At 44.9% G+C, this 24,318-nt stretch overlaps 1 protein-coding gene across 4 annotated transcripts; it reads right to left on the bottom strand.

Moving 5' to 3' along the window:
• Positions 1-28: 28 nt before the first annotated feature.
• Positions 29-19,909, bottom strand: CIZ1 (CDKN1A interacting zinc finger protein 1). 4 transcript variants are annotated; one of them, XM_051636711.1, is made up of 16 exons: positions 19,893-19,909; positions 19,455-19,576; positions 17,348-17,463; positions 14,710-14,876; positions 13,558-13,693; positions 12,593-12,653; positions 9,498-9,577; positions 9,049-9,128; positions 7,805-7,987; positions 7,328-7,458; positions 6,830-6,914; positions 6,113-6,226; positions 5,596-5,775; positions 4,916-4,985; positions 3,711-3,832; positions 29-1,044 (listed from the first exon to the last, which is right to left on the bottom strand). In XM_051636711.1, exons 2-16 carry the CDS (start codon positions 19,547-19,549, stop codon positions 448-450), a joined length of 2,217 nt encoding a protein of 738 aa, XP_051492671.1. In that variant the 5' UTR covers positions 19,550-19,576; positions 19,893-19,909; the 3' UTR covers positions 29-447. The 4 variants fall into 4 exon arrangements, with proteins under 4 accessions (XP_051492671.1, XP_051492670.1, XP_051492672.1 ...); XM_051636710.1 differs by lacking the exon at positions 19,893-19,909 and having other exon boundaries at positions 19,455-19,713; XM_051636712.1 differs by lacking the exons at positions 19,455-19,576; positions 19,893-19,909 and adding an exon at positions 18,307-18,392.
• Positions 19,910-24,318: the final 4,409 nt, after the last annotated feature.

The raw sequence follows: 24,318 nt of genomic DNA, 5'->3' as shown, positions 1-24,318 counted from the left end.
GGCCAAGATGCACATTCTTGCCTAGCTTAGGACACAGTGCTTGTCCAAAGAATGTGCAGGAAACTGTTCTGAGGAGCAAAACTGAGCACAGTCTCCCAACAGAGAAACTTTTCCTTTGCCTGGAAACAACAGAGGAGCTACAAAGAATTCTTAGTGAAATAAAAGTCTGCATCCATCTACTTCATGAACTTTGTCCCCCATAAAAATTATATCACTGTCTTTCAGATTCAACAATCCAAACCTCAGTCTTTCCACATAATTGCTGTATTCCCACCTGTATGAGTAATAACCAACACCATCCTGTATTAGACACACTAAAGCCAGGCTTATTTTATTCTTAAAATAAAAACAGCAGTAAAGTTGAAGGTTTTTGCTCTATTAAAAGACTCCGAAAATAAACATTTCCAGCAAATATCCTACGGAAAGGGCTCTCCCTTTAAGGCCACTCTATCTGGGTTTGCGCCTAGTAGAGCGTCTGCCCCCAGCAGAGGCAAGACTGCTTGTCTCACCTTTGGCTAGGGAGGAAGGCTCTGCCTCTTGGCCTGTGTTTGCTTCCTCATTCTGTCCTAAACCACCTCTACTGCCTGGATCCTGGTGGTCACCTGTGCCTTCCCTTGGCCTGGCTGCACTGGCTTCCTCCTCAGACACGGTGTGTCCCAGCAAGGCCCCCAGGGCGCAGCTCTCCCCCGGGAGCGGGCAGTCGGCGCTAGGGGCAGGGGACTTGCTCTTTTCATGTAGGTTTTCTTCTTCTACCACCATGATTCCACACACATCATCAGTCACGCTGGCTGGGCTTTCGCCCTCTGCTACAGAGGTGGCCAGCTCACCCGTGCCCTCCAGAGACCTCCAAGCTTGTTCTTGAAGGGCTGGCAGCTCTGTGCCTTTCTTGTCTATCCCATGATCATCATTCATCCTCTTACTGGTATCTGCTGCTGTAGCAGGAGGCTGTTTCGGATCATCCAGCAATTGGGAGCTGGAGCCCTGGGAATGCAAAGGAGCCTCGGGGTAGACAGCTGTGGCACGATGCCTCGCTGCCTTGTACCTCTGCAAATACAAACAAACCAAGGTGAGAGACAAGCCCAGCTCAGCTTCTGTCACTGTAGCAAGAAGCAGCTGGTCCAGGAAAACCTGTACAAAAACAGTTGTGAGTAGCTGCTAGAATCTGCAGGGGCACGACTTGACAGCTCTTCTGGCCTGGCTGCTGAGGCTTTCAAGCGGACAAAGGTCAGCTCCTGTGAGGAAAAGTGGTATTAAAAACTGAAATCCCTCTCGCATTACTTAATGCTGAGCGAGTGCATGGCAGACCTGTGGCTCCTGAGACAAAAAGTAATGTTTTAGCAACTGTTAATCTCAGTCAGACTCAGGACTTTGTAGATGTAACAGTGCAAGTGACAGCTCTTGGTTCAGTTCCTGCCAGGACATAACTCTGCACATGTACTCTGGATACATGAGACTATGCACTGCCCTCAGCTTCAGAGATGTGATTTAATGTTTATCAGATAAAGCAAAACTTAAGTCAAATGCTTAAGTTTTTTCACTCTGCTGATACAATCTGTGCAGTCAGTGAAGCTGACAGAATCACTAAGATACCAGGAGTATCTTCTTGTTAGAAGGTGCTGAGGTTCTCTACAGAATACAAGTTAGCATATCATCAATAAATGACTCATTTGCACTTGCTATCATGATGAACCAGCAGAGGTCTGTAAAGAGATTAAAATGGCTACTAGCCATGTTCAGGACTGCATTTCAGAAAACAGCAACTCTCTAGAGCTATCTAGCACACGCTAGGAATCTGGTCTTCAAGATCCAGAGCATGAGCTAAAGAAATAAACCTAAGCTCCCTCTTTACCACAACAGCTCCTTTCACAAGGAACTCACTTCCATCTTTCTGCTAAAGGGTCACTCGATCTGGAAAAAGCATCAGACATGACTTAATAGTTAAGGAAACTATTTTGAGTGCACTGGCTTTCACCTTTGTGTTAAGCAGTTGTTACTGTAATCTGTGTTGCGGAATTACAGTACATCAGACAGGCAGCTTTATATTGCGATTCATTTATCACTGCAAGCTTGTTCCCTCTGTCCTCAAATAGTGGGATATGCACAATATCGTAACACATTGAAACCAGACAAGTCAAGAGGTAACATTGTGCCCAAACTAAACCAGATGTAAGTGTTCCAATTTGTTTTCAGAGTGATGACATTACATGTCTCACCAGCAGACAGTTCTCTGCTTTGAAACCCTGTGCTGAGCTCTGATGAGAGCACCTCAGAAAATGGCAGAGATTTAATTCAGACTGTGACAACTGCAAGGCACCTAGGCAGCCAAGAGTAACAGTTATCTGCCTGTAGATATTTAAGGTTGGACTGTTGTCATAAATAATCCTCCAGGTCACTCTGGCATCCATTTGCAGAGCGTCTGATTTCAGCTCTAAGTGGGCCAAAAAGGAGGCAAACATGTTGCTGCTACAGTTTCACTCTAAGATGATGTAAAATAAGCCAGGAAAACTGCAAGACCGATTCCTTCCTTCCTGAAATTACTAGCTACAGGAGTGGGAGAGGATGAGCAACCATGAAGGAACAGCTGTGGTCTTCTGCTACTTGCCATTCCAAATTCACAGCTCTAAGTGCTGGCTTCTGCAGCACCCCACCCTTTTCTGGAGGCAGTGATGGTTGACTGTAACAGCTAACCTGCCTGAAGACTAGTAGAAAAACTCGTTTGTTTAAACACTCAAAAGCTGGATACATCTGAGGTAGGGAAGCAAAACGGCTTTTTCTGAAGCAGGTTTTGGGTGCAGGCAGAGGACAAAGTCAGCATGGGAGCCTCCCTGTGCAAGGGTGAGGGAACACCACTTTCCTGTGCTGGCAGGGCCCAGGCAGTGGTCATGGGAGAGGGCAGAGACAGTGCAAGCCCTGCTTACCCATAAGGCACTAAACCAGGCCCCTCAGCCCCTGGCAAGTCAACATGGACAGAACAATGGAGGCAGATTCCAGGCCAGCCCAGTAGGAAAAGCTTCTAGATACAAAAGCAGCAAAGGGCAATATGGCTTCTTTAGGTGGAGCCAGTAAAGCAAAGGAACAGCATCAGCTGGCAGAGCTTTGTGCTAAGGAGCTTCTAGGAAAGGGTAGCAGACAGATAGACAGGCTTCCTGTTGCAGGCTGACCCTGGGGTCCAAATGGACTCTCACCAGCTTGTAGCTTCCATCACACCAAGAGTCTGTAAACTAAAAATTCCAGATTTCTGGAAGGTATTGATTTTACCAGACCCCTGCATGGATGACTCACACCCACAGTTGTGGCTAAAGGAGCTGTTCCTGCAGTATTGCATGGAAATATGCATATGTGCCAACTTTAACAGGAACAGCCTGTCTCTTGTTCTTTCCCCATCTTGACCTACTTGTAGTCTAACAGAGGAGGCCTAGACTGAACAAGACTCCACAGGCTCAGCAAACAGAGCAGACACTCTGAGGAAGATTTCCAGCCAGAAACGGGCAACAAAATGACAGCAGCAGTAGCTGGGAAGTAGGACTGGTTTTAGATCTACAGGGGTGATGGGAGACAAACACAGAGCACACCAGGAGAAAGCTACAGCACAATGGACACCCATGATGATGGAAGTGAGCTGAAGACAAAACAGCTAACGCGGTGAATTTGCTGAAGAGACACGCACGGGGTAACAGATGCCAGGCCATGCAATCGCCAAAGGGTCTAACCTGAAAGTTCTCAAAATGCATCAGGGACTTGCAGTGTGCGAGCCGGGCAGCAGAGTCGCTATGGTAGAATTTGTGACACAGCCTGCAGAGGTAACCTGCGACGGGGACCAGAAAATCCAGGCCTGCGAAACGGGAGGGGAAGGGAAATCACAGATCACATTGAATGGAACTCAAATAATGAAAGCATGTTAAAAGGGAAAGGGGAGGGGAAGGAGAAAAAGAAAGGTGGGAAGCTTTGCTTCTGTTAATCAAGGAGTTGCAAGATGACTTGCTGAATATCTCATCTTACCATGGAATGGCTGTGTGGTTGATATTCAGAGAGAAATCTGGCTGCCAGAGCAAAGAAACTACACAGAGCATTAAGGGGAGGGGGGGAAAGGAAAAAAATACAATGGAAAACTACAGAGAACATGTGATCTAATGTAATGGGATCAAACCAAGCAAAGGACAGCAGGCGCGCAAGAGGAACACGCAGAGAACATTCACAGCATGAATCATTATTCCATCTGCCACACGATAGTGGAAGGTTACAGCGATATGGAAGATTGGTGTAAACAGAGCTCTCCTTGGGCACAAAACAGCCTCTGCAGAGCTGCCCTCCTCACAACACGAGTGGCCATGAGAGGTTTGAAGTCAGAATTGCTTACAGGGTGGGGACCAGCCATCTGGAGACAACACTGCCCACCAGTCCAGCAACGTGTCTGAGTTACCACTGGGTAGAGCGTGGGGGTTCTGAAGTGGAGGAAACATGCACAGTTTGGGCTCCAGCACAGAGCTTGATACTGTCAGTACTGCTCAGTATCTCCATACAAGCTGCATTTCTGTTGGAAAGCATTCTAATCAATATGCTTTCAGGCTCCATCTTTCCAGAGCATCCCTCATTTGCCACCTACTTGCTTCAGTACTCTTGCCCTACTCATTCCATTTCCTACCTTAGTAAGGTATCTGGCTCTCATCCTTTCTTCTTCAAAGCAAAAGGCAGCTGACAAACATCAATCACCTCCTTACGTTTTATCACACAGCATATAAAGCAGAGTTTGGCCCTTTCTCCAGGCAGGAGTGACCTGCCCCAGTCCAACACAGATGCTGAGCACTATGACCCAAGAAGTTGTTACAGCAACAGGTAGAGACCATCCTCTCTTACAGATACAGCATGTGGCCAGAGAAGGCTCCACGGGCCTCTGTGCTTAACTCTGCTTGCTTACCATAGGCTGTGTCTGGACAATACTTCTCGCTTCCTTCGTAATCCTCCAAAGACATTTCCTTCAGCCCAGTCTGGAAACCAAAAGAACATTAGTGCCTACTGTATCTATGCCAATTCCTTTCCTTTTCCTGGTAAGCTTGAGATCAAAACAGAGGATTCACATACCAGAGATGGAGTTGCACAGCATCTGGTTAGGGCCAGATCCAAAACCCAATGTCAGAAGGGTTAAAAACACCCCTTGCTCTCCAAACCTGAAGCAGATTAGCCATGTACCTCCTTCTTGGTAACTGTTCTCTACCGGGAAAATATTTATCAAGGTAAACCTCCACACATAGGTTTGCTATGTGCCCAAGCAGTAGCTATTCATAGTTGGGCTATTCAAAGAAACTGTCATGTCTGTCAAATTCTTTCCCTTGAAAAAAAGTTGATTAAGCTCCTCAATAAGGTAATGTTTGAAGACACCAGTAGGAGCTGTACAGCATAGCAGGAACACCTTCCTGCAGCCCACATATGCTGCCTGATTCTCTTTTGCATGGCCCTGTGCTTTGGAAGAATCCCACACCCTCCTGCTGTAGGGTGCAAAGTTGACAGGACTCCTGAAACCCTGAGCTCAACCAGCCAAGACCAATTAAGTCATAGGATACCACAGCAGATTCTCAGACAGATCTTTCCTTGCCATACCTGCTTGGCAGCAGAATCCTTATTCTCTGTCAGTGCTACATCAAGGTCTTCCTCTTCAACAGCTCCCCCCTCCTCTTCCTCCTCTTCATCATCATCATCTTCAAAACAGCCAACAGCATCCACTGTGATCAACTCCTCTGAATCTTCCGGGCTGCCCAACTCCTTCTCTCCTAGCCTCACCTGTCAAGTCCAGAAGAGAAAGAGATCAACTTTGTACTCTCCATTTAACTGGGGAAGACCCCAGACTCTGAACAGACTGTATCTGATGAGCAGAAAGGACTGCACAAGAGGCACAAAGCTATCATACTTCTAGACACATCTAACCCCTCATCCCTTTTCCACTCAATTTCTTTAAGCTCTAACAATTGAAATCCACCCAAAAATGAAAATTAGAAGAGGGTTGCAAGAACTGCACATCTTCCTTTCATCCCTGCAGTAGTCAGGGAAGGAGAAAAGTTATCTTGCTGCACAGCATATCTGCTTCCAATCCTGTGAAGATCTCCCGAGGCAGTATTACCTCTCTGGCTTTCTGTTTGTGCTCAGGGGACTTCATGTGCTCCACGAACTTGCGAGGGGTCTTGAAGTGGCGGCTGCAGACGGTGCAGAAAGGACGGAGCGAACGTTTGGCCAGCTGCAAAAAGAGGGACAGGTCAGTAAGTCACTCCACCACTGTGGAGAAAATGCAGATAAATCTTGAAACAAAGCCACAGTCCTGCATCTGCAACAGAGAGACAACAACAAAAAGTCCTCTACTCAGCAGAAAGGACTTCCTAGTTCTTATCTACCAAAAAGATGGAAAAAATGCAGTACAAAACAAATGCAGCTTATAAAAGGTGTTCTGGCTTTTTTCCCCTAAAAGCCAAGAAATATGATGGCCTACCTAAATTTTAGCTTGAAAATGTACAGGTTGCACACCAATTCCTCCATTCAATTGACTAGGTGAGTATGACAGGCCATATTTATTGAGAAAAGTAAAGAAATATAAGCTAGAGGTGGTTCAGGCCATACCCACGTAGCATGACAACTGGAAGGTCAAACAGTGCCAGTGTTGAGAGGCTGGAGGGAGCATAGCTGAGCCCTCAGACAGTGAGAATGTTACTGGCAGAACTTTACATGTATCTCTCCCCTCCAATCACTCCTCCTTTGCTGCCTGGGGAGCAAGAGATGCTGGACACCTCCACTTAATCCCTACAAAAGGTCAGTGCAAAGATGAAATCCATGCAGTGATGGTTACCTTGTGTTCTTGGGTCCTGCGATGTTTGATCAGATCCCCTGTGAAGTGTATCTGACAAGTGTTACACCATCTCTGCTGGGTGTCTCTAAAGTGAGAATGGATATATCCAAGTCACACCTTTTTACATTCTCCACAGAATACCACAGTTTGCAATCTGCTCTTGGCATTGTTTTCCCCAGCATTTCTATCTCTAAAGGCTCAGATTTATCCTTCCCCCACCACAGCCATTTTTGCAGGTTGCTTTAGCTCATGCTGACAGAAAGGCACCAGTTAAAAAAGTCTTCAACCTGTTCTACTGTATTAAATACCACATAGCAGGTCAAAGTTAAAATTGGGATCCTTCTGCAGGAAGAAAGTTGCCTGGAGGAGATTAAAGCTCTAGAAACCAGAGGGATTTTGTACCTTACTTAGAACACTGGGGCACCCTCGTGCAGTGAGGAATTTTAGAACCCATGTCAGTCCACATTGATTGCTTTTCTAGCCCAGACCAACACTTACCCATCTTTCTCTGCCAGCACTTTCTGCTCCTTCACCATGGGCAGTAATGAAACAAAGCAAACATTGCTCATGTGCTGAATCTCCCTAAGTCGCTGCTGGTGCTGAATTCCAGCCATGTGGGATTGGAATTTCTGAGAGTGATTAGAAGAAAAATCCATTTAAATGTATTCAAAACACAGAAAATAATAGGTATGAGCTATGCTTTCCATTCTCTTGACTGCTGTTTAACAATGAAATTGTATAAAAGCTTCAGAGCATGGCTGCCTGTGGATCCACCCACATTCTCTCTAGCAGGTTGCCTGCCAGCTCCTCAGGAAAGGTTTATTTTATCTGCATGCTCACCATCATTTTTATGTTCCTTCTTTCAGAAGCATGAGTACTTGCTAACAAGTCTCCTGCTACATCCTCCCATGGCAGCCAGCCACCCAACTCACTCCTCTTGACCACCCATCCCAGTCAGACCTGTGGGTTTTTTACCTGCTGACTGCAGCAGTTGGTCTTGCAGATATAACAGTAGAATTTAAGGACTGATTCAGGGCTGGGGTCAGCTGTGCCCACCTCACAGGTCCAGTGCCCTGGTTTCAGAGCTGTTGTACTGATAGCTCTGCTCTCACTGCTCTGCTGAATAGTCACTTTCAGTGAACCTCCAGAGCTCAACACCTGCCAAAAGACAAAAGTAAAAATTAAGTCCAGTCTCTCAGCAGAAGACACTGAAAATTACACCTGCTTTTTGTATGTGACCTAAGCTCTCTACCCCTTAAGAAAATGCATTTAAGCTTCAATCCACAGGAGGCTGATCAGCAAGGCTCTCATACACACTCCTCCTCCCAACACTGCTGAACCAGTGATCCTTGTGTCATAGCACCAGGCCTGTTAGCTCAGATGGTTGTTTCTGCAGCCCCTGCAGACACTGTGTGATCCAGTCTCTGGAGACTGGAGCAACAAACAACGCATTGGGAAGGGACATGAGCAGCTCACACTTCTCCACTGCAGAATTAAAGGCAACTCAGCACCACACCTGACAGAACAAAGAACTCGAACAAGGGCAGGAAGATACATTTGATCAATTCAACTAACATCTCCAGTGATGGAAGATTACCAAGTCTGATTCACAACATCAGTTAAATCTTTGTCTACTTGCAGATTTGCACAGCATACAGTCCTGGTTTAACCTCTTGTATGTGGGCAAGGTATTTAATGCTAAATTCTCAGGTTGCTGCCTTCATCTGTGTCTCATTTTTCCAAGATGCCTTTCAAAAGCAGAGACTCCCACTGTCTGCTCATGCCTGCTGTGACGGCAAGTCCCAAAGCAGCTGCATCTTTACCACCATCACCTGAGATGTTTTACATCTGCTCTTCAGCAATATAAAAAACGTATTTAGCTCTATTTTTCAATGCATGCATTTTTCAGTAGCTCTTTCAATTCAACTTTCCATCTCTCAAGATGAATACTGAAACCTTAATGAACCCCAGCATCCACAAACAGCCAGCAGTGGGTAAGGTACAGGCTAGTAGAAGTACAAAAGCAGCAAGGCAGAGCAGATTGTGCACTAATTGCAGACATATTATGCCTTATTGCCAGGGACAACAGCTTACAGCAGGAGACAGAGCTCCAGACGTGGGTGTCATCTGGTTCCCAGTGGCAACAGGCTTCTCTGGGATGGAGGGGGAGGTGGTATGTTCTGCACTGTCCCAGCCTGCATGGGCTGGTATCTACTCACCTCAGGAGCCTTTGGTTCCTCAGAGAATTTCCTCTCTTTAGACAGATCTTCAGCTGTGTACTCCCTTGCATTGCCTGTACCTAGGAAGAGAGTCCTTTTAGCTGCCTTAAATCAAAACAGCAACAACAGAAAAAAAAACAAAGCAGCAAGTAAAGGAAATCAGGGAGCTTTCCTCACAGTGCTGTTGGCCATAAGCCCAGTTCACCAACCTCTCTCCAAATAAATCCTTATTAAAGAGAGAAACTTCTCATCATTTGGATTTGGTAGGAAACAGCTTTTAGGGAACTGTGTTTGGATTTAATTCCTAGATTTTTCTCCTTTCCCCACTCAGCATGACTGGAGGGAGGACATTTCTTAAGAGAATTATGGGATGTATAGATTCTGATCTGCAGGTGCAAATCCAGCAAGGGGTGCCCTAAAAGTGCAAGTCGTGGTGCCCAGCAACTCACCATCAGCTTGGACATGGGTGCTTGTCTCTCCTGCTTCCCTGCTGTCTGTTGCATCCTCTAATGCAGGCTCCTCAGTAACACTTCAAGGATATCAAGAAAATAACCTTATTTGCCATGTTACAGACTAAGAGATTCAGAATACACCCCAAGGCACTGGCTACGGTCTAAACTACCACACTATTCACACTAAACCCCCTCAGATTAATAAGCTACTGGAAGTGGTATTTCAGGCAAGGATTCAGCAAAGAGATATAAAAACAATTAATAGTGGGCATTCTAGAACAGATTCAGAAACAGCAGCCAAATAATCTGGTTACAACTGATTTTTTGGATCAGAGCCTCTCCTGCAAGATGCCTGAAGGGAACTAAGTTCATATGGGAGATATTCTTAATAAGAGCTCTGAGAGCTCACTCCTGTCTTAACTGTGACCTGCAGGGAAACTGCAATACCTGGACAGTACTCCAGGCTTCTGTGCATGAGGGAACACTGAGGCCAGTCAGAACTGACTGAGTTCTCAACGGTGTCTCACAGGGATTTCTTTGTAGCTGCCTTCTCTATTCCTATCAGCTGTGTTTTGTTCCAGAGTCCCTACAGTTCTGCTTGTAAGGGAAATGGAGCTGTGCAAGACAGAAATAAAAAAGACACTGGTTTTTTTGGTACTGGTGATCTGCTAAGGAGAAAAAAAGATCCTGCTGAGAATAAATTGCTGACTTGCAAAGGGCACAAGGTGTACTTCACAATGTCTTTCCCCATGTCCCATTTTTCCATCAGGGCTAACACTTTTCACCATGGCTTGAATATCTTCTCTCAGGCTGGCTTGATATCCCACCCACTGGTGTCCTTGTGCCAACAGGGAGCAGCACCTTCTACACTAGCAAGAACTCAAGCCTGTGCAGGTTCTTCATCCAGTGCTCCAAACACACAGGCACTGCATAATATACCAGATTGATAAGTGATAATGTAACTGGGTTACAGGGCTATAAATATGCAGCAGGGTTTGGGCAGTGCAGACACGAAGGAAACAGGAGTGGCTGGCGTTATTTGTCAAGTGCTGCCAGCAGGCTCAACACTACACCACACACAGATGGTGACAGCTCTCCAGGGCAAGGGTTTGCAGGCTAAACTGTAGATCTAAGGAGCAATCTAAGGGAGCTAAAGCCATCACAAGCAGGATCTAAGGAGGAAATGGTATTATCTGGATACTTGTCAGGCCATGCTAGAAGAAGCAGGTGTTCAAGGAGGATGTGAAGATGATGAGTGCTTTCTGCACTGCAATGAGGATGTTGTTCCAGGCATACAGATGGTACATAGGAGAAAAGGCAGAAGTGGGAAAAACCTGGAACGAAGAAGGAGGCTGGTATTCCTGGCCAAAGGGAAATGGAACAATGAAGCACGAAACAAAAGCCTGTGACATGGAGGGGGGAATGCCCTTCTCATCTGTCAGAACAGGAAATATTTTTTCAGAGATCTGTCATCTATACAACAGAAGTAAACAGCAACACTTCAAAAAAGCTGAGGAATTATCTATTCTAACTAAATACCAGCCCTAATGTATGCATCCAATCTGGCAGCCCCCAGCTAGTGCTTAGGAAAGGATTTTCCTAATAGCAGCTTGCTGCAGTGAGATCTGCCATTCCTCAGACTTGATTCTTTTTTCAGTGCATGTAACGAGACTTTGATTAATGCTCTACTAAATATTAATGTAATTAAAATTAAATTAGCTTTGGTAAACAGATTAACAAAGCATACAGTCAAATGCATTTGACTTAACTTTAATTAATTCACTTTCTTGCTAATCAGAGTCCACAACTCACGGTGGTCCCATAATATTTATCACTCCTTAATGTCTTACATGATCAAGGTAATATCTGAACATGAAAGTAATCTTGGAATATTCTCCCTAAAGCTAGCCATTAATCTCTAATCTACAGATGGGAAACAGAGAGGTGAAGAAACTTGTCCAAAAGCATGCAGTGAATTGTTAACAGAGACGATAAGAGGACCCAGGAGTCCTGACTCATAGCCATTAACATATGCTGGAGAATTCTCAAATCAATGCCTCCAGAAATCTGTACTCACTCCTCCTCTCCTCCCCCCCGCACCAGGAGTGGCACAGCACGGTGCAGATGGCACCGGGAGCTGGGTGACAACCCTTCCCACTAGATGGCAATGCAGCCCTGCCTGTGCCTTCCTGCACCCAGAGAGTGCCAGAAGGTCCTGCTGTGGATCCATGACTGCACGCCGCACATCCCTTGTGGAAAACAGGATTGGCTTTGTCTATTTTTACCCAACAGAGTGAAGGACTGGCAAGACCACCTTTTCAGAAAGGCTACAGAACTCAAAACTCATGGATACAGGCTTAGATATTAGGGAATGGATTAAAATTGGAAGATGGGAGATGATTTAGGTTAGACATTAGGAAGAAATTATTTGCTGCGAGGGTGATGAGACTGGCCCAGGTTGCCCAGAGAAGCTGTGGCTGCCCCATCCCTGGAAGTGCTGAAGGGCAGGTTGGATGGGGCTTGGAGCAACCTGGTCTGGCAGGAGGTGTCCCTGCCCATGCAGGGGGGTTGGGAATAGATGATCTTTAAGGTCCCTTCCAACCCAAACCATTCTATGATGATGATGAAGAATATTGATTCCCTTCCCTTTCTCATTCCTGAAAATAAACTACCCTTTCCAACACCTACTGTAACACGACAGGGCTTTTCCTCTCTGCTGATAAGTGGCTGCTGGTTTCACTTTGTCATTTAGGGGAAAAAAATTAAAGAAATATATCAGAATAGAAAAGAACCTCTCTGCTTCTTACAGGAGTCCTGGCAGGAGAACACATGAGCAAACTGCTCTGTTGCATGTCTACATGAGCTGCATCCCTTATTTTTCATTCCCACAGTTGCATCACCCATAGCAGAGACCCTTCAACACCCTGGATCTCAGCTGACATCATTAGATTTTCTGAACTGTCCAGAAGCATCTGAAATACCTCCTACATGCTAGACATCAAGCAAGTACAGTACAGCCCCAGTAATGAGAAAATAAAATTAGATGGCAATTCTAAACAGTAACTATTTCAATACCCCAATTCAATAAATACCTCTTCAGTCTTTTTGCTGCAGGCTCCATGTTCAACAGAGATTCTCTTGGAATTCTTGGCTCTGCAGGAACACAGAAGGAGATCTCCTTAGCAAAGCAGACCATGCCATCTTAAACATGTTTCCTAACTGAATGGCCAATGCCAGTAAAATGCTGTTAGAGACAATAAGACCCCACACTGGCTATTTTGAATTTGAGAATTGTGGTAACAAGGTTAGATAATGACCTGAGAGATACAAGTTTTACTGCAGATGTCACTGTGTAAGGTGTCATCCAGAAAGAAATCTGTCTTTATGTCTACTAAGTGGGTCTATACCTACACCTAGATGACAAAAGCACAGATCACAGAACCATTAATATAAGCCAAGGTGGCAGATCTACCTGACAGCAACCATTTCATCAGCTCATTTTCCCCACTGCCTACACACTGGTCCCAGCCTCATCATATGCCTGCATATTTAGGCACTTTTCAGTCAGAAAAACCATTCCCACATCTGTATTGTATCCAACGCTGTAGAGATTCAGTGCCAGCAGTTTCTGTTCTGACAGCTGCAGTACAAGTACTCCTCCAACTCATCTTTTCCTCAGCATGCTGATTGCAACTGGTTCTACCTCATGTCTTTGCCTCCATAAGATGTTGAGTTCAACACTGGTAAAGCAATGTGGAAGCTTTAATTTCAAACCAGTTTTCTTTTCCCTCCCCACCTTAAATGCAGCTCACTATCAAAGTGACTTCTGAGATACTGCCATGCAAGAGATAGGGAGCTAGCTTATGAAACCAAAGATACCCAGGAAAAAAGGATATGTGAAGTACATAGCAGAGGGCTGTCACTGGGCATCACGTATTTACAATTAGATGGACACATAGCTGGTTAAGACCTAAGCCACCTCCAATCTTTGCTGCAGGAGTAACAAAGAAGTTTATCATGTCTAGAAGGATGTGTTTCACTACAGGCCTGCCCTTACCTGTGGATGTGGAACAGTTGTTCTGCTCTGACATTGCTTGCATTCCCTCTGGGATTTCCATTTTCTCATCACCTTGTGTCTGAGATGAAGAACCAGGATCTAGTTCCCTCTTTCTGTCAGGGACTCTCTGGAAGTCCTGCAATGGACAAAGTCACTGTCAGTTCTTGGTCCTTCCTCAAGCCAAACACACTGCCCAAAGCACCAGACTTTTACTGTGGGGTAGGAACAGAAATTCCAGCAGACAGGAATAGAAAGGAATAGGTGTTTTACAATGGACTGCCTCGCTTTGGGCCAGTTGACACAGATAAATAGAGTGACATTTCAATTCCAGACCACAGGTAGTCCATGATATTTCTCTAGAGCTTTGAGTAGCAGCTGCAGGAGACCCTGCTGCTTGCAGAGAGTAGGATCACTTTAGAGGGACTCTGGCAGGAGGTGAACAGGGAGAGAAAGAGTCCCAAATAAACCCTCTTCCTTTTGACTCTGGAGAAACAACAGATCAAGAGTGTAAGTCTTATCCAGAACATCCTGACAAAATTGAATCAAATATGTAAAAGCTTATCTAAGAGGAGGAAAGTACTGGTTAATTACACCAAGAACCATTTCCAGGTTTTGAAAAAAGGTCTTAATAGTAGGAGGTGAGGGAGGTTTTAGCAAAAAAAAATATTCAAATTTTATACAATCCATGTGAACAGCTACATTCCTGATCTTACAAAAAAAAAAAAGAGAAAACAGCCCAAAGAGGCAGAGTGATGTGTCCATGGTAATAGCAAATCACTTGGTAACAGCAAACTGCTCTGGAAGGCTAATGGGGCAAAATTCCAGCCTCTGGGAAGAGTAAAACAACTCACCCAGGATTTCTCTTACTGTAATTACTTGAAACTGGTACTTCTAGAGACTCCTCTGATATCTTAATCAGTTCAGCTATTCTGTCTTGGACAAGAAGAGATAAGAAACCTTTGCATCATAAATGTAAATAAGGACCACAAGAAGCTTAGGGATGGAGTAATTGCTGCATTTCTGCCTCAGCTGCATGGTGCAAGGGTAGTTTGCATGGTAAGGCATCTTTTGTTCTCCACCTACAACCCAGTCAACTGCTGAAAGTGCAAACAGAGCCCAGAGCTCACCAACAGCTGGAAACCACAAGCCCACCTTGCGGAAGGTTCGGTTCTGGCGCTGGAAGGGAAGGCTGGGGAAGCCCATCCGAGCTGGCTTTAATGAGACCCCAACAGGTGGTGGCCCCAGGAGGGAATGTCTTGTAGCCTGAGGGAAGAACTGCTGCAGTGCTGGTGCTGTCATGTTAAATCCACGCAGGTTTCCTATCAATGCAAAGACACAGCACATCACCACCCTGCAGTGTGATCCACAATCTTCCACCTGGACAAGCAGCAGGGAGAGAGGGGAAGGGCTCCTCCACATGAGACCTTAAACTCTGAGCACTGTAAGGGTGCTCTAAGCTCTACCCTCTCCAGCACCCACAGAAGAGAACTGGATGTGATAGCAACCATTACCAAGTATTGGGCTATTTAATTATAATTGCCACTGCAGGCTAAGATCATTAAAGCAATTATTTGATCTGAGCACACTAGCTCTTGTGTTTGCAGCAAACAAGCTCTCATTTTACAGAAATTCTCTCTAAAAAAGGAAAATTCATCCCACATTTGTGCAGCTGGCAGCTCACACCATAGCATGGATGCTGCTTCACACAAGCCAGTAACAGCATTTCATTTAAAACAACATTGGACTTTTCAAACCAGATTCCACAGTCCTCTGTGCCACCTGGTTATCAAGCAAGCTCAACATGTCTGACAGCCTTAACTCTGACACTTCAGACCCTGCCATTTCCAATGATAATGCTCTGCCTTCTGAGCAGTTCCTTTCAGCATCCACAGACTATTAACCAAGTTTCAACAATTTCTGAGGAAGGCAAAGCCCTTGCTATCCCCATTTCAGAGGTGAGGGAATGGAAGTGCACAGATGCCTCGGCTACACCCTCAGAAGCTGCCCACCATTCTGGGAACCTGGACTTACACTGCAATTTTTTTCTTACTTGAATTAGTGCACGCTCTGGCTTTTTAGCAGCTCTCACAACAGGCCAGAGACCTTTGGAGACAGGCACCCAAAACCTGAAAAACCAAGCTACGCTGTGTAAAATCTGCAATACAGTAGGAAGTATTCCCCTATGTTTGTCTTCAAAAGTAATCTAATCTCTTCTTACATACCCTAAATAACTTCTTGCTGCAAAAAGCCATAGCTGTATTAAAAAAAAGATCTATAAGGCAAGAAATCATCTCCTGCTCTTGGTTTAGCACCTTTAACGAACAACAAACACACCCACTTCAACTTGAAGTATTTATCTTTTTCTATTCCCACTGCTGAAGCCGCATCCAATCAATGAATTATTTACACTGATGTTTCCCAGGTACAGAAATACTACAGCATCAGATATTCTTACATGTAATCTAAACCTGAATGAGCAAAAAAAATTCAGATTCCTATGAAGGGCAACACTGAACACTGCAACCATGTTACCTGTGGCTGGCTGGTGCAGGTTATTAAAAGATAAGTCACCTCAGCTCAGGACATAGAGGGGGAAAGAAGAGGAACCATGCTAAGCCAGAGTGCATGTAAAGTGTTTGTTAACGTATCTTACCCTGCTCTCATATTTAAATTTGCCTCATGTTCCTAGCAAACAATTTAAACACCAGTTCTCAATCAGAGAATTTTGCTTTAGGGAAAAGGGCAGCCCATGCTCACATCAAACCTATCCGAAAGGAGTGTGGCTGAGTGAAGTGGAGTCAGACTTTTTTTCCTGACAAATATATAGACACCCATCTTCAGAGTGTGGCTTGTCCTTTTGCACTGCTAGTTTCCCTACAACCTGAGAGAATCTGTAGAGAGCCACCGGAGCCACTAGAGAGCCCTCTTGTAAAATGGGCAAGGGAGAACAAAAGGAGAGTTAATCACATGCAGAATAAATCTATTGTCTTCACATCTGGGCATGATTCACAGGCAAGATAAAAACTGCAGGCATTAATCTAAACTAGGCATTTTAAAACTATCCCAGGTACTGATAGGTACTGATTTTCTCTGTTGAAAAGAGCTGTCAGGTCACGAGCAAAAATAAGAACATAGCTTTGTTCCTAGTATCTTTATGTTAGCAATGCTATAATTAAAGCAGCTTCATACATTTGTTTTGAAAGCACCACATCTGGCAAAAAAAAGTCCACTTGTGGACACAGTGATGGAAGAACAGTGATATTCTCCACCACACAAATGACAGTCTTTTCAGGGAATCAAAATTTCACAGGACAATTGAAATCCAAACCATTTTCCACTACAATATACTTTGTTTATACTGCACTAAGTTTGGACAAAGACAAATATTTACTGCACACAAGGTTACAGTACATGTAACAGACAAGAAATTGTAAACATCCAACCAAAAAAAGAAAAAATATATAATAAAAATCCAAGTTTTTTATCTCATATTGATAGAAAAATAACTTGCTCCAGCAATCTAGGAGGGAAGGGACATATTTAGAATCTAAGCATGGTAACTTCTAGTGCTGTTCCCTTTCATGAACACTTGGGCACATGGGATTTTGAACTGAAGAACTTCTGTGATGTGAACTATGGCCAAACTTGAAGAGGAAAAAAGAAAAAAAAGACAAATGGAACTGCCAAATACAAGGACCGCAATGGTTCAGCAAGAAATAGCCACACTGTGGTTTCAGTCCACAAAGGATGATTAAATAACTCCAGCAAGTGTCTCCCATAACGACAGTACCTTGCATCTGCTGCATGAGTAAGGCCCGCTGAAGCATAGGATTGGCATTGAGCAGGGATGGTTGGTTTGTTGCCCGTAAGCTCAGCATCTGTTGCTGCTGTGGTGGTGGCAAACCCCTGGAAAAGAAGGCATTCATCACAAGAACCCAATCAAAACTGGACCTTCCAATTCTAGGCACCTGACAAGTATAAAATGGGGGAGCAAAGAAGAGCTGAAATGCTGATATACATGCGTGAAAAGATACCATACTCCAGCACTGTATCCTCTTTCTTCCACTCTCCTGGAATTTCCAAAACTGACAGATTGTCTATCAAGAAATTTGAGGTCACAGAGAACTCCTTAGCACCAAGCCCACATAAAGCCTGTCAAGCAGCATAAAAAAAAAAACAGGAGCTGACTGCAGTTCTACAGAATTATGCAGCAGCTTGTCAGTAGGAACCAGTGATCTAGATCAGCAGGTGCGTTTAACCCAGCAACAAAAAAAAGTAGTTCTAAAAAACAGGGAGTTTTCTCAGTAGCTTAAAGCACATTTTTTTTCCAAAATCGATGCCTCCAACACTGACTGAGCCAGACAGGTCGTACTGTGAACGGTGCCCCCTAACTGCAAGAACTGGGTAGAAATATAAAGCACAGCCTTCATATGTAAAACAAGAGAAGGAAGAAGCGAGTGGAGGAGGATTCTCCAGTCCTAAGGAAGGGTGGAGCAGACAGGAGAGAAAAGTCTGAAGAAACTGGCAGGCAGTTTATTCAGGCGATTGCAAGGTCAGACCCACCTCTAAGCATGACTGCTGACACAGCTCTGTTAGGGCTGTAAAGAGGTACAAACATGGACCAAAATACCCATGCTGACAAAATAAACCATCCCTCTTAACAGCATTTACAGCAGCCCATCTTCATGTTCACTGCTCTAGATTGTTCCAGGCTCAGAGCTGAGATATTTATAACAGAAAAAAACATACTTTTAAAGGTGCAAGATGCATCCATGCTATCTCACAGTCAGTCCCATGTTGGCATTTTAAGGGCAGCTTTGTTTATAGCACAAGATGTACGAAAACGCTAAAAAAGATTGAGATATATTTGTATTTTTAGAAGGACAAAGATTCCCACATTTACCTCAGAAACACATGCCTTATAAGGATAAAGCAATTACTGCAATTTATTTAATAAGGAATTAACTTTCCTCTTCAAGTCACATCCCATTGCTTTAAATTTCCAGAGGCTTTACAGAGAATGGTAACTGCAAATAAATGCATCCTTTCAGATAATTTGTGTTAGCTCTACAAATCTCAGCTCGTTGGAGCAACTGCTCCTAAGACAGTTATTTTATCTTTTGCATTTTTTTTTTTAGGAAAACCTTGGCTACCAGCCTTTTTATTTCTGGCTGATATAATTTGTCTTTGAACATACAAAACATGATTTCCTCCATCCCCCTCCACCACACAGTGCTCAGTCACATCCTCAACACTGGTGTCACTGCAAAAATAAGTTCAATAACCTCACCCAGGCCAGAAGACCCATCCAGAGACAGAAAACAAATAAATAACTGAAGTTTAAACATAAGATACAGTGTGGGTGTTTACTAAGGGCGGTTCATCAGGTGCTTATGAGCCTTTCTGCAGGAAAAGGCGTTTTCCCCGCGCCCACCCGGGCCCTCGTCTACCGGCCCCGGGGGTCCCCCCGTTTTGCTCGGGGTCACCCTACACGCCCTCGGGGACCCTGCGGCGGGAGGGACCCGGGGAGCGGGGAGACACCCCCGGAGCTCTGGAAGGAGCTCGTTCCACCGAGACGGCAGCCCCCGGCGGCCCCTCCGCACAGCGGGTGTTCCACCCCACACCCCTCCGCCCTCCCTCAGACATCGCCCCCACACATCCCACCGACACCCCCGCCGCCCCCCGAGGCCTCCAGCCCCCCCGGCTCTGCCCCGATCACGGCCTGCGCCCCGCACGCCCCCGCCTCCCTTTGTGGCCTTCCCCGCCAGGGGAGGGCAGCCCCGCAGCCAGCCCCGCCACGGCTCCGCGGGGCGAGGAAGGAAGGAGAGGAGGGAGGCGGAGGAGAGCGGTCTCCCGGGACAGGCCCGAGATCCCCGGCCTCGCGTAGAAGCGCTTACCGGCCTCCCTGCTGCGCCGGGGGATGGTGGTGCTGCTGCTGGAGGAGGTGCTGGAGCTGCAGCAGCTGCTGCTGGAACTGCTGCTGGTTGAACATGTCTGGGGAGCCCGGAGCAGGGCGAGCCTGAGACAAAACACGGGAGGGTGAGGGAGGCACCAGCTGCGGGGCTGGCTCCTATCAGCCCAGCAGCCATTGAGCAGGGGAGCAGCCGCCGCTGCCGCCCATTCATTCACTGAGCCGATCCCCTCCTTCCTCCTCCTCCTCCTCCCCCCCGGGGTCATCGCAAGCAACAGCCTGTGGAGGGAGGTTTCCAAACCCCACCTCCCAAATCCCGTTCCCACCCTCCCCTACCGGCGGAGCCCGCAACCCGCCCCCCGCAGCGGGCGCGGCCCGAGCTCCGCGGCCCTTTCCCTTCTCTCCCCGCCCCGCCGGCACTCACGGCTCAGCCCGCGGCGTTCACCGCTCCCCGCCGGCCGCCTCCATCTTCCCGCCGGGCACCACAAGCACCTGCCCGGCCCCGCTCCCCGGCAGGGCAGGAGGAGCCAGGCGGCCGCCCCCGCAAGGCTCGGGATCGCCCCCAGAGCCTCCTCTCGGGTCACCCCGGCTCGCGGCACCTCCATTTCTCGTCCCCCGCGCAGAAGCCAGAGCAGGGTCCCCTGCTCCTGGAGAGGGCTGGGAGGGGAGGGACACCATCTGCCCAGGAGGAGTGGAATAAGTGGTCGGAGAAGGGAGCAGATGGCATCCAACAGCCTGGGTTTACTGCTCTTTGTTGTTTGGGTGTTTTTTTAATAGTCCAGGGGAATCTTTGGTAATCATCTCACCGAGATGGAACAAACCCAGCAGCCTCTGGCCATTTACTGTGGTCACATCTTAGCAAGCCTGCCAGGAGAACCTGGAAGAAAACAAACAGGGACTTCTGCAATAGTACTCAGTGCTCTAGACTGAGATCACTTTTTAGCAGGTCCATCTTTTTCTTTTTTTGTGGGTTTGCAGCAAAACCTTAACTGCAGCACCTGTTTTCTGTAAGTGAATTAATTTTAAGGGTGTTGAGTACACATGGCCTCTCTATAAGAAAGAGTTCTGTGACTGGTATTTCTTAACACTACACCCAGCAAAAGTAAAGGTGCATTCCTGCTCTTTGCCATTCCAGAGAGCCCATCCTGAAATAATTTACCACAGTCTTATTCATTCACAGCAATAAAGACTAATTGATTAATTTAAGGCCTCAGAATTGATTTTTAGCTGAAACTATTGTGAGCTGAGAACAGTTACTGGTGATGTTCAATCAGCATTAATAGTTTTCAACACAGCAGCATATATTTATTTTTCCTTTGGGCCTTTTTATGCCATGCAGATTTTACAATAATCAGTTTGGAGATGACCATCCATACTAATCAATGACTGGCCATGTTAATGCCCAGAGTCCTTTACCCAATCACAGCTGAGAACATGAACACACACAGAGAACATGCTCTCCTGTTAAGCATTAAACTCAAATATCATCCCAGGGAACATATACATGGAGTGGAAAACATACATGTAGTTATTTTTGAGTCATTTTACATAATTGATCTTCTTTGCTCCTGTAATCCTGCTATTGTAGCAGCTACCAGCTTGGCTAATTTGCGGGGGGGGGGAATGGGTTAATTTTATGATCCTACAACATCCATATAATAGCTAGATATGCAAAAGACAGAATTCAGCTTGTAGAAATAAGATTAAATCTGAAATTGATGTCTCCTGTTCTTATCTTTGTAACTAGAGTTCTTTAAAGCATTTTTTGTATGCAATATTTGGAAGCCTGCAGAGCAGGACAGTGTTAATGAGATATGCAAGTCACTAAGTCTACAGGGTTTTCACTGTTAGAAGCTATATTCTGACTATAGTCTAGATGCTTCTCTCAAAGCCTGGTATACAGGACCTTATACAAATTATTACATAAACCAGCCCTCAATATGAACATAAGTCTACAAGTCAATGCACAGATAATACTGATGCATCAAACACATCAGGACATGGGTGCAGATGTACAAAGCAAGTCAGGATTCAGGCTGTAGGAAGTGAAGACACCCGCTGCTCTACCAACCTGCAAGCCAAAGACTGGTTCTTCAGCAGTGCCTTTGTGTACCAAATGTAAACAGCATCCTTCACAGGGATGGTTTTACTGAATCCAGAAGAGAAGGTTCCAGATTCAGCTAATCACACCATTCAGATTGAAAGTCATAGGGAGGTGTTGGATCTAGATGATCTTTAAGGTCCCTTCCAACCCTAGTGATTCTATGGTTCTGTGTAAGGTAACAGAGCAGGAAATAGAACTACAATCCTTTCTTTCATTACAGGCAAGAAACCAGCACATCTTAAGCTGACAAAGGGTACTTACTGTTGGTGCCCCCCAAGAACTGGTACGCAGACCTTGACCACTCATCTTCTGACACTTGATGTTTTTTTCCTGTGAGGAAATTTCCTTCCATCATCAAGCAACTTGCTGTTCAGAGTGTGGTGGTAAATACATGTCATTATGTGAGAATAATGGAACCTTAAAAATATAGTGCTACAATACAGGCTACAGCATTGCCACTCAAGAATAACCCAGGGATCCACTAGGCTCAGGGGTGGTTACATGAGGATTGTGTCTCATTGACAATGGGAGTGAATGAAACAGAGTAAGAATTAGAAGTTCAAGGTAAGAAAGCAACTCAAAGTATAATCACTAAAATGCAACCCACATGACACCTGTATTTGATTAGACCAGGGTTATCTTGGTAGATAAGGGGACAGACCATAGGAATGCTTTTTATTCCGGAGCTGTAGTGCATTATATAGCCAGTTTTTTGCTGGGCAATATGAATTTAGTCCAGGGACCAGATCAGATGTGCAGATAAGCAGAGATCTCTAGTTTCCAGCACAACTGGACTGTATAGTTGTGTGGTTTAATTTTGGCTTTGAAAAGGACTTGGTACACCACCCGTGGTGAAGCCACATAGCTTTTGAAAATCCAATGTTTCTCAGTGTCTGTGACAGCACCAAGATAGTGTGGTGCCCACAATTTCCTCTTCCATCTGCAAGGGTGGTGTTATTACTCATCTCTTTCACTAGGATATAACTTGTTCTCACTGAAAGGTCTTTAAACCTCCCAAACTCCTTGGAGAAGAAGACTTACAGACCTTTTTCCTCCTGCTTTCAGGGCCTGTCCATTGAAAGAATGGGTCAAGTTTCACCAGATCTGCTCTCAACAACAGATATTAATTACTGGAATTACACTGTTTTCCATGTCTGTTTTATCTGGTGGCAGACTGGGATCACACGTGTGGAAGCAGTAGCACATAACATTTCAAAGCAAAATGATCTCTCCATTAAGGGATATTTGCACCCACTCTTTGTTCTATTGCTCTAAAAACCTATTCCTCATATTTCTTGACTGGCAGGGCAGGCCCACAGGATACAAACTAAGATCCTGGGTTTATACCCATTTTTGCCACACAGCAAATCAGATTCTATCAGTGATTTTCAGCCTAAGAAAGTAAAATATAACCCAGGAAATATTTTGTATCATCTCAGTGGATGTGGGAAGTGCAGAGAACTCAGCTTTTTTGCTTTTAAAATATTAATTTTAACTCATATCCATGTCCAAATTCCTTTCCTAATGGACTACAACATCCAGCTTATTTCTTGCCTTATATATATCCTGGCTTCTGTAAAGTCACACTAAAGATAAACCTGAGCCAGCATCTCATACACTAGATTTACTTTCTCTTACCTCTTTTTGAGGGACTTGCAGATCAGTTCAGCAAATCTCCTGTTTTGAAAGAGAAGGTGAGGAAGTTTTTCTCTACATTATTCTACAAATAAAACTTTTACATTAAAAATTAAATAAATTAAGGGCTCCTTTCCCACCAATAGGAACATTAAAGAAACTTTTCTCTGAGCAACTGATGTCTTGTGGTATCAATTATGGTTCTCTGTTATCATTGCTACTATAGCAGCATTAAAGTACCTATAAAAAGAAATACTTACATTCTTTCTATCTCTATAGGCAGCTTTAGAGAGTCATGCAAATTTAAGAGACTAATTTTAATTAGGTTTTTAAGCTATTTTTAGCTGTATAATGTATCAATAGATACAGTGACAATCCTAGCCCTGATTCTTTGTGGAACTTATATTCTCACCTCTGCTTGTAAACATTCAATTTAAATTCTTACCTGTGTTTATAAACATTTTAGGAGCTCAAAGGACCAGAAGCATCTACTTCATGACCCACTGTGAAATGCTCTGAACATTCATAGCTCTACCTGGAGTCAACAGAAACAGATTGCAAGTAACTAGGAGAATCTTAAGCTAATTCCAGGTTTTTGCTTCTTTTTCTCTGAGGATTAGGTGTGTTATTTTTGTTATGGCAAGGAACAAGGGACAGAAGCCAGCACTCAAGTATCTATTTCTAATTATGCTAACTAAACTGGGAGTTCTATTTGCATGAGATGACAAAAAAATCCATGTACAAAGCTGTCATTAAGTTGATAGCCATACATAGAAACACATGTAGTTCTGCCCACATACATTTTTAGGGATTTGTGTTGAAGTGCAGCTAGAAATAATTATAGCAACTTGGGAGGGGAAAAAAGTCCCTAATCCTTGTTTTTCTTTGCTTACTTCTTAAGATTTTCTACCAAGGCAGGAAGATTTTCCCTGTCCACTCTATAAAAATTCACAGACATTGCAGTTTTTCAAAATTTCCCAACGAGGACGACCACAAAGTTGTTTTTTTCTCCTCCACCTGTTACATGCTGCTGCATAAGTCACAAGTGGGAGGCATTATGGACCCAAAAAGCCCGTTTGTTGCTGGCATCCTTGCAACTCAGTTTCTTGCA

Source organism: Apus apus, chromosome 19, assembly GCF_020740795.1.
Source record: "Apus apus isolate bApuApu2 chromosome 19, bApuApu2.pri.cur, whole genome shotgun sequence".
Classification (NCBI taxonomy): Eukaryota; Metazoa; Chordata; class Aves; order Apodiformes; family Apodidae; genus Apus; species Apus apus.
This window is presented reverse-complemented; position numbering and strand designations above follow the sequence as displayed.

Excerpts from the sequence above, each read along its gene's own strand:
- CIZ1 (XM_051636711.1), bottom strand. The coding sequence starts at position 19,549 with ATGTTCAACCAGCAGCAGTTCCAGCAGCAGCTGCTGCAGCTCCAGCAC. Across the intron at positions 7,459-7,804 it reads CCAACTGCTGCAGTCAGCAG|AAATTCCAATCCCACATGGC; the intron begins GTAAAAAACCCA and ends AATCACTCTCAG. Across the intron at positions 6,915-7,327 it reads GTGCTGGCAGAGAAAGATGG|AGACACCCAGCAGAGATGGT; the intron begins GTAAGTGTTGGT and ends TTCTCACTTTAG.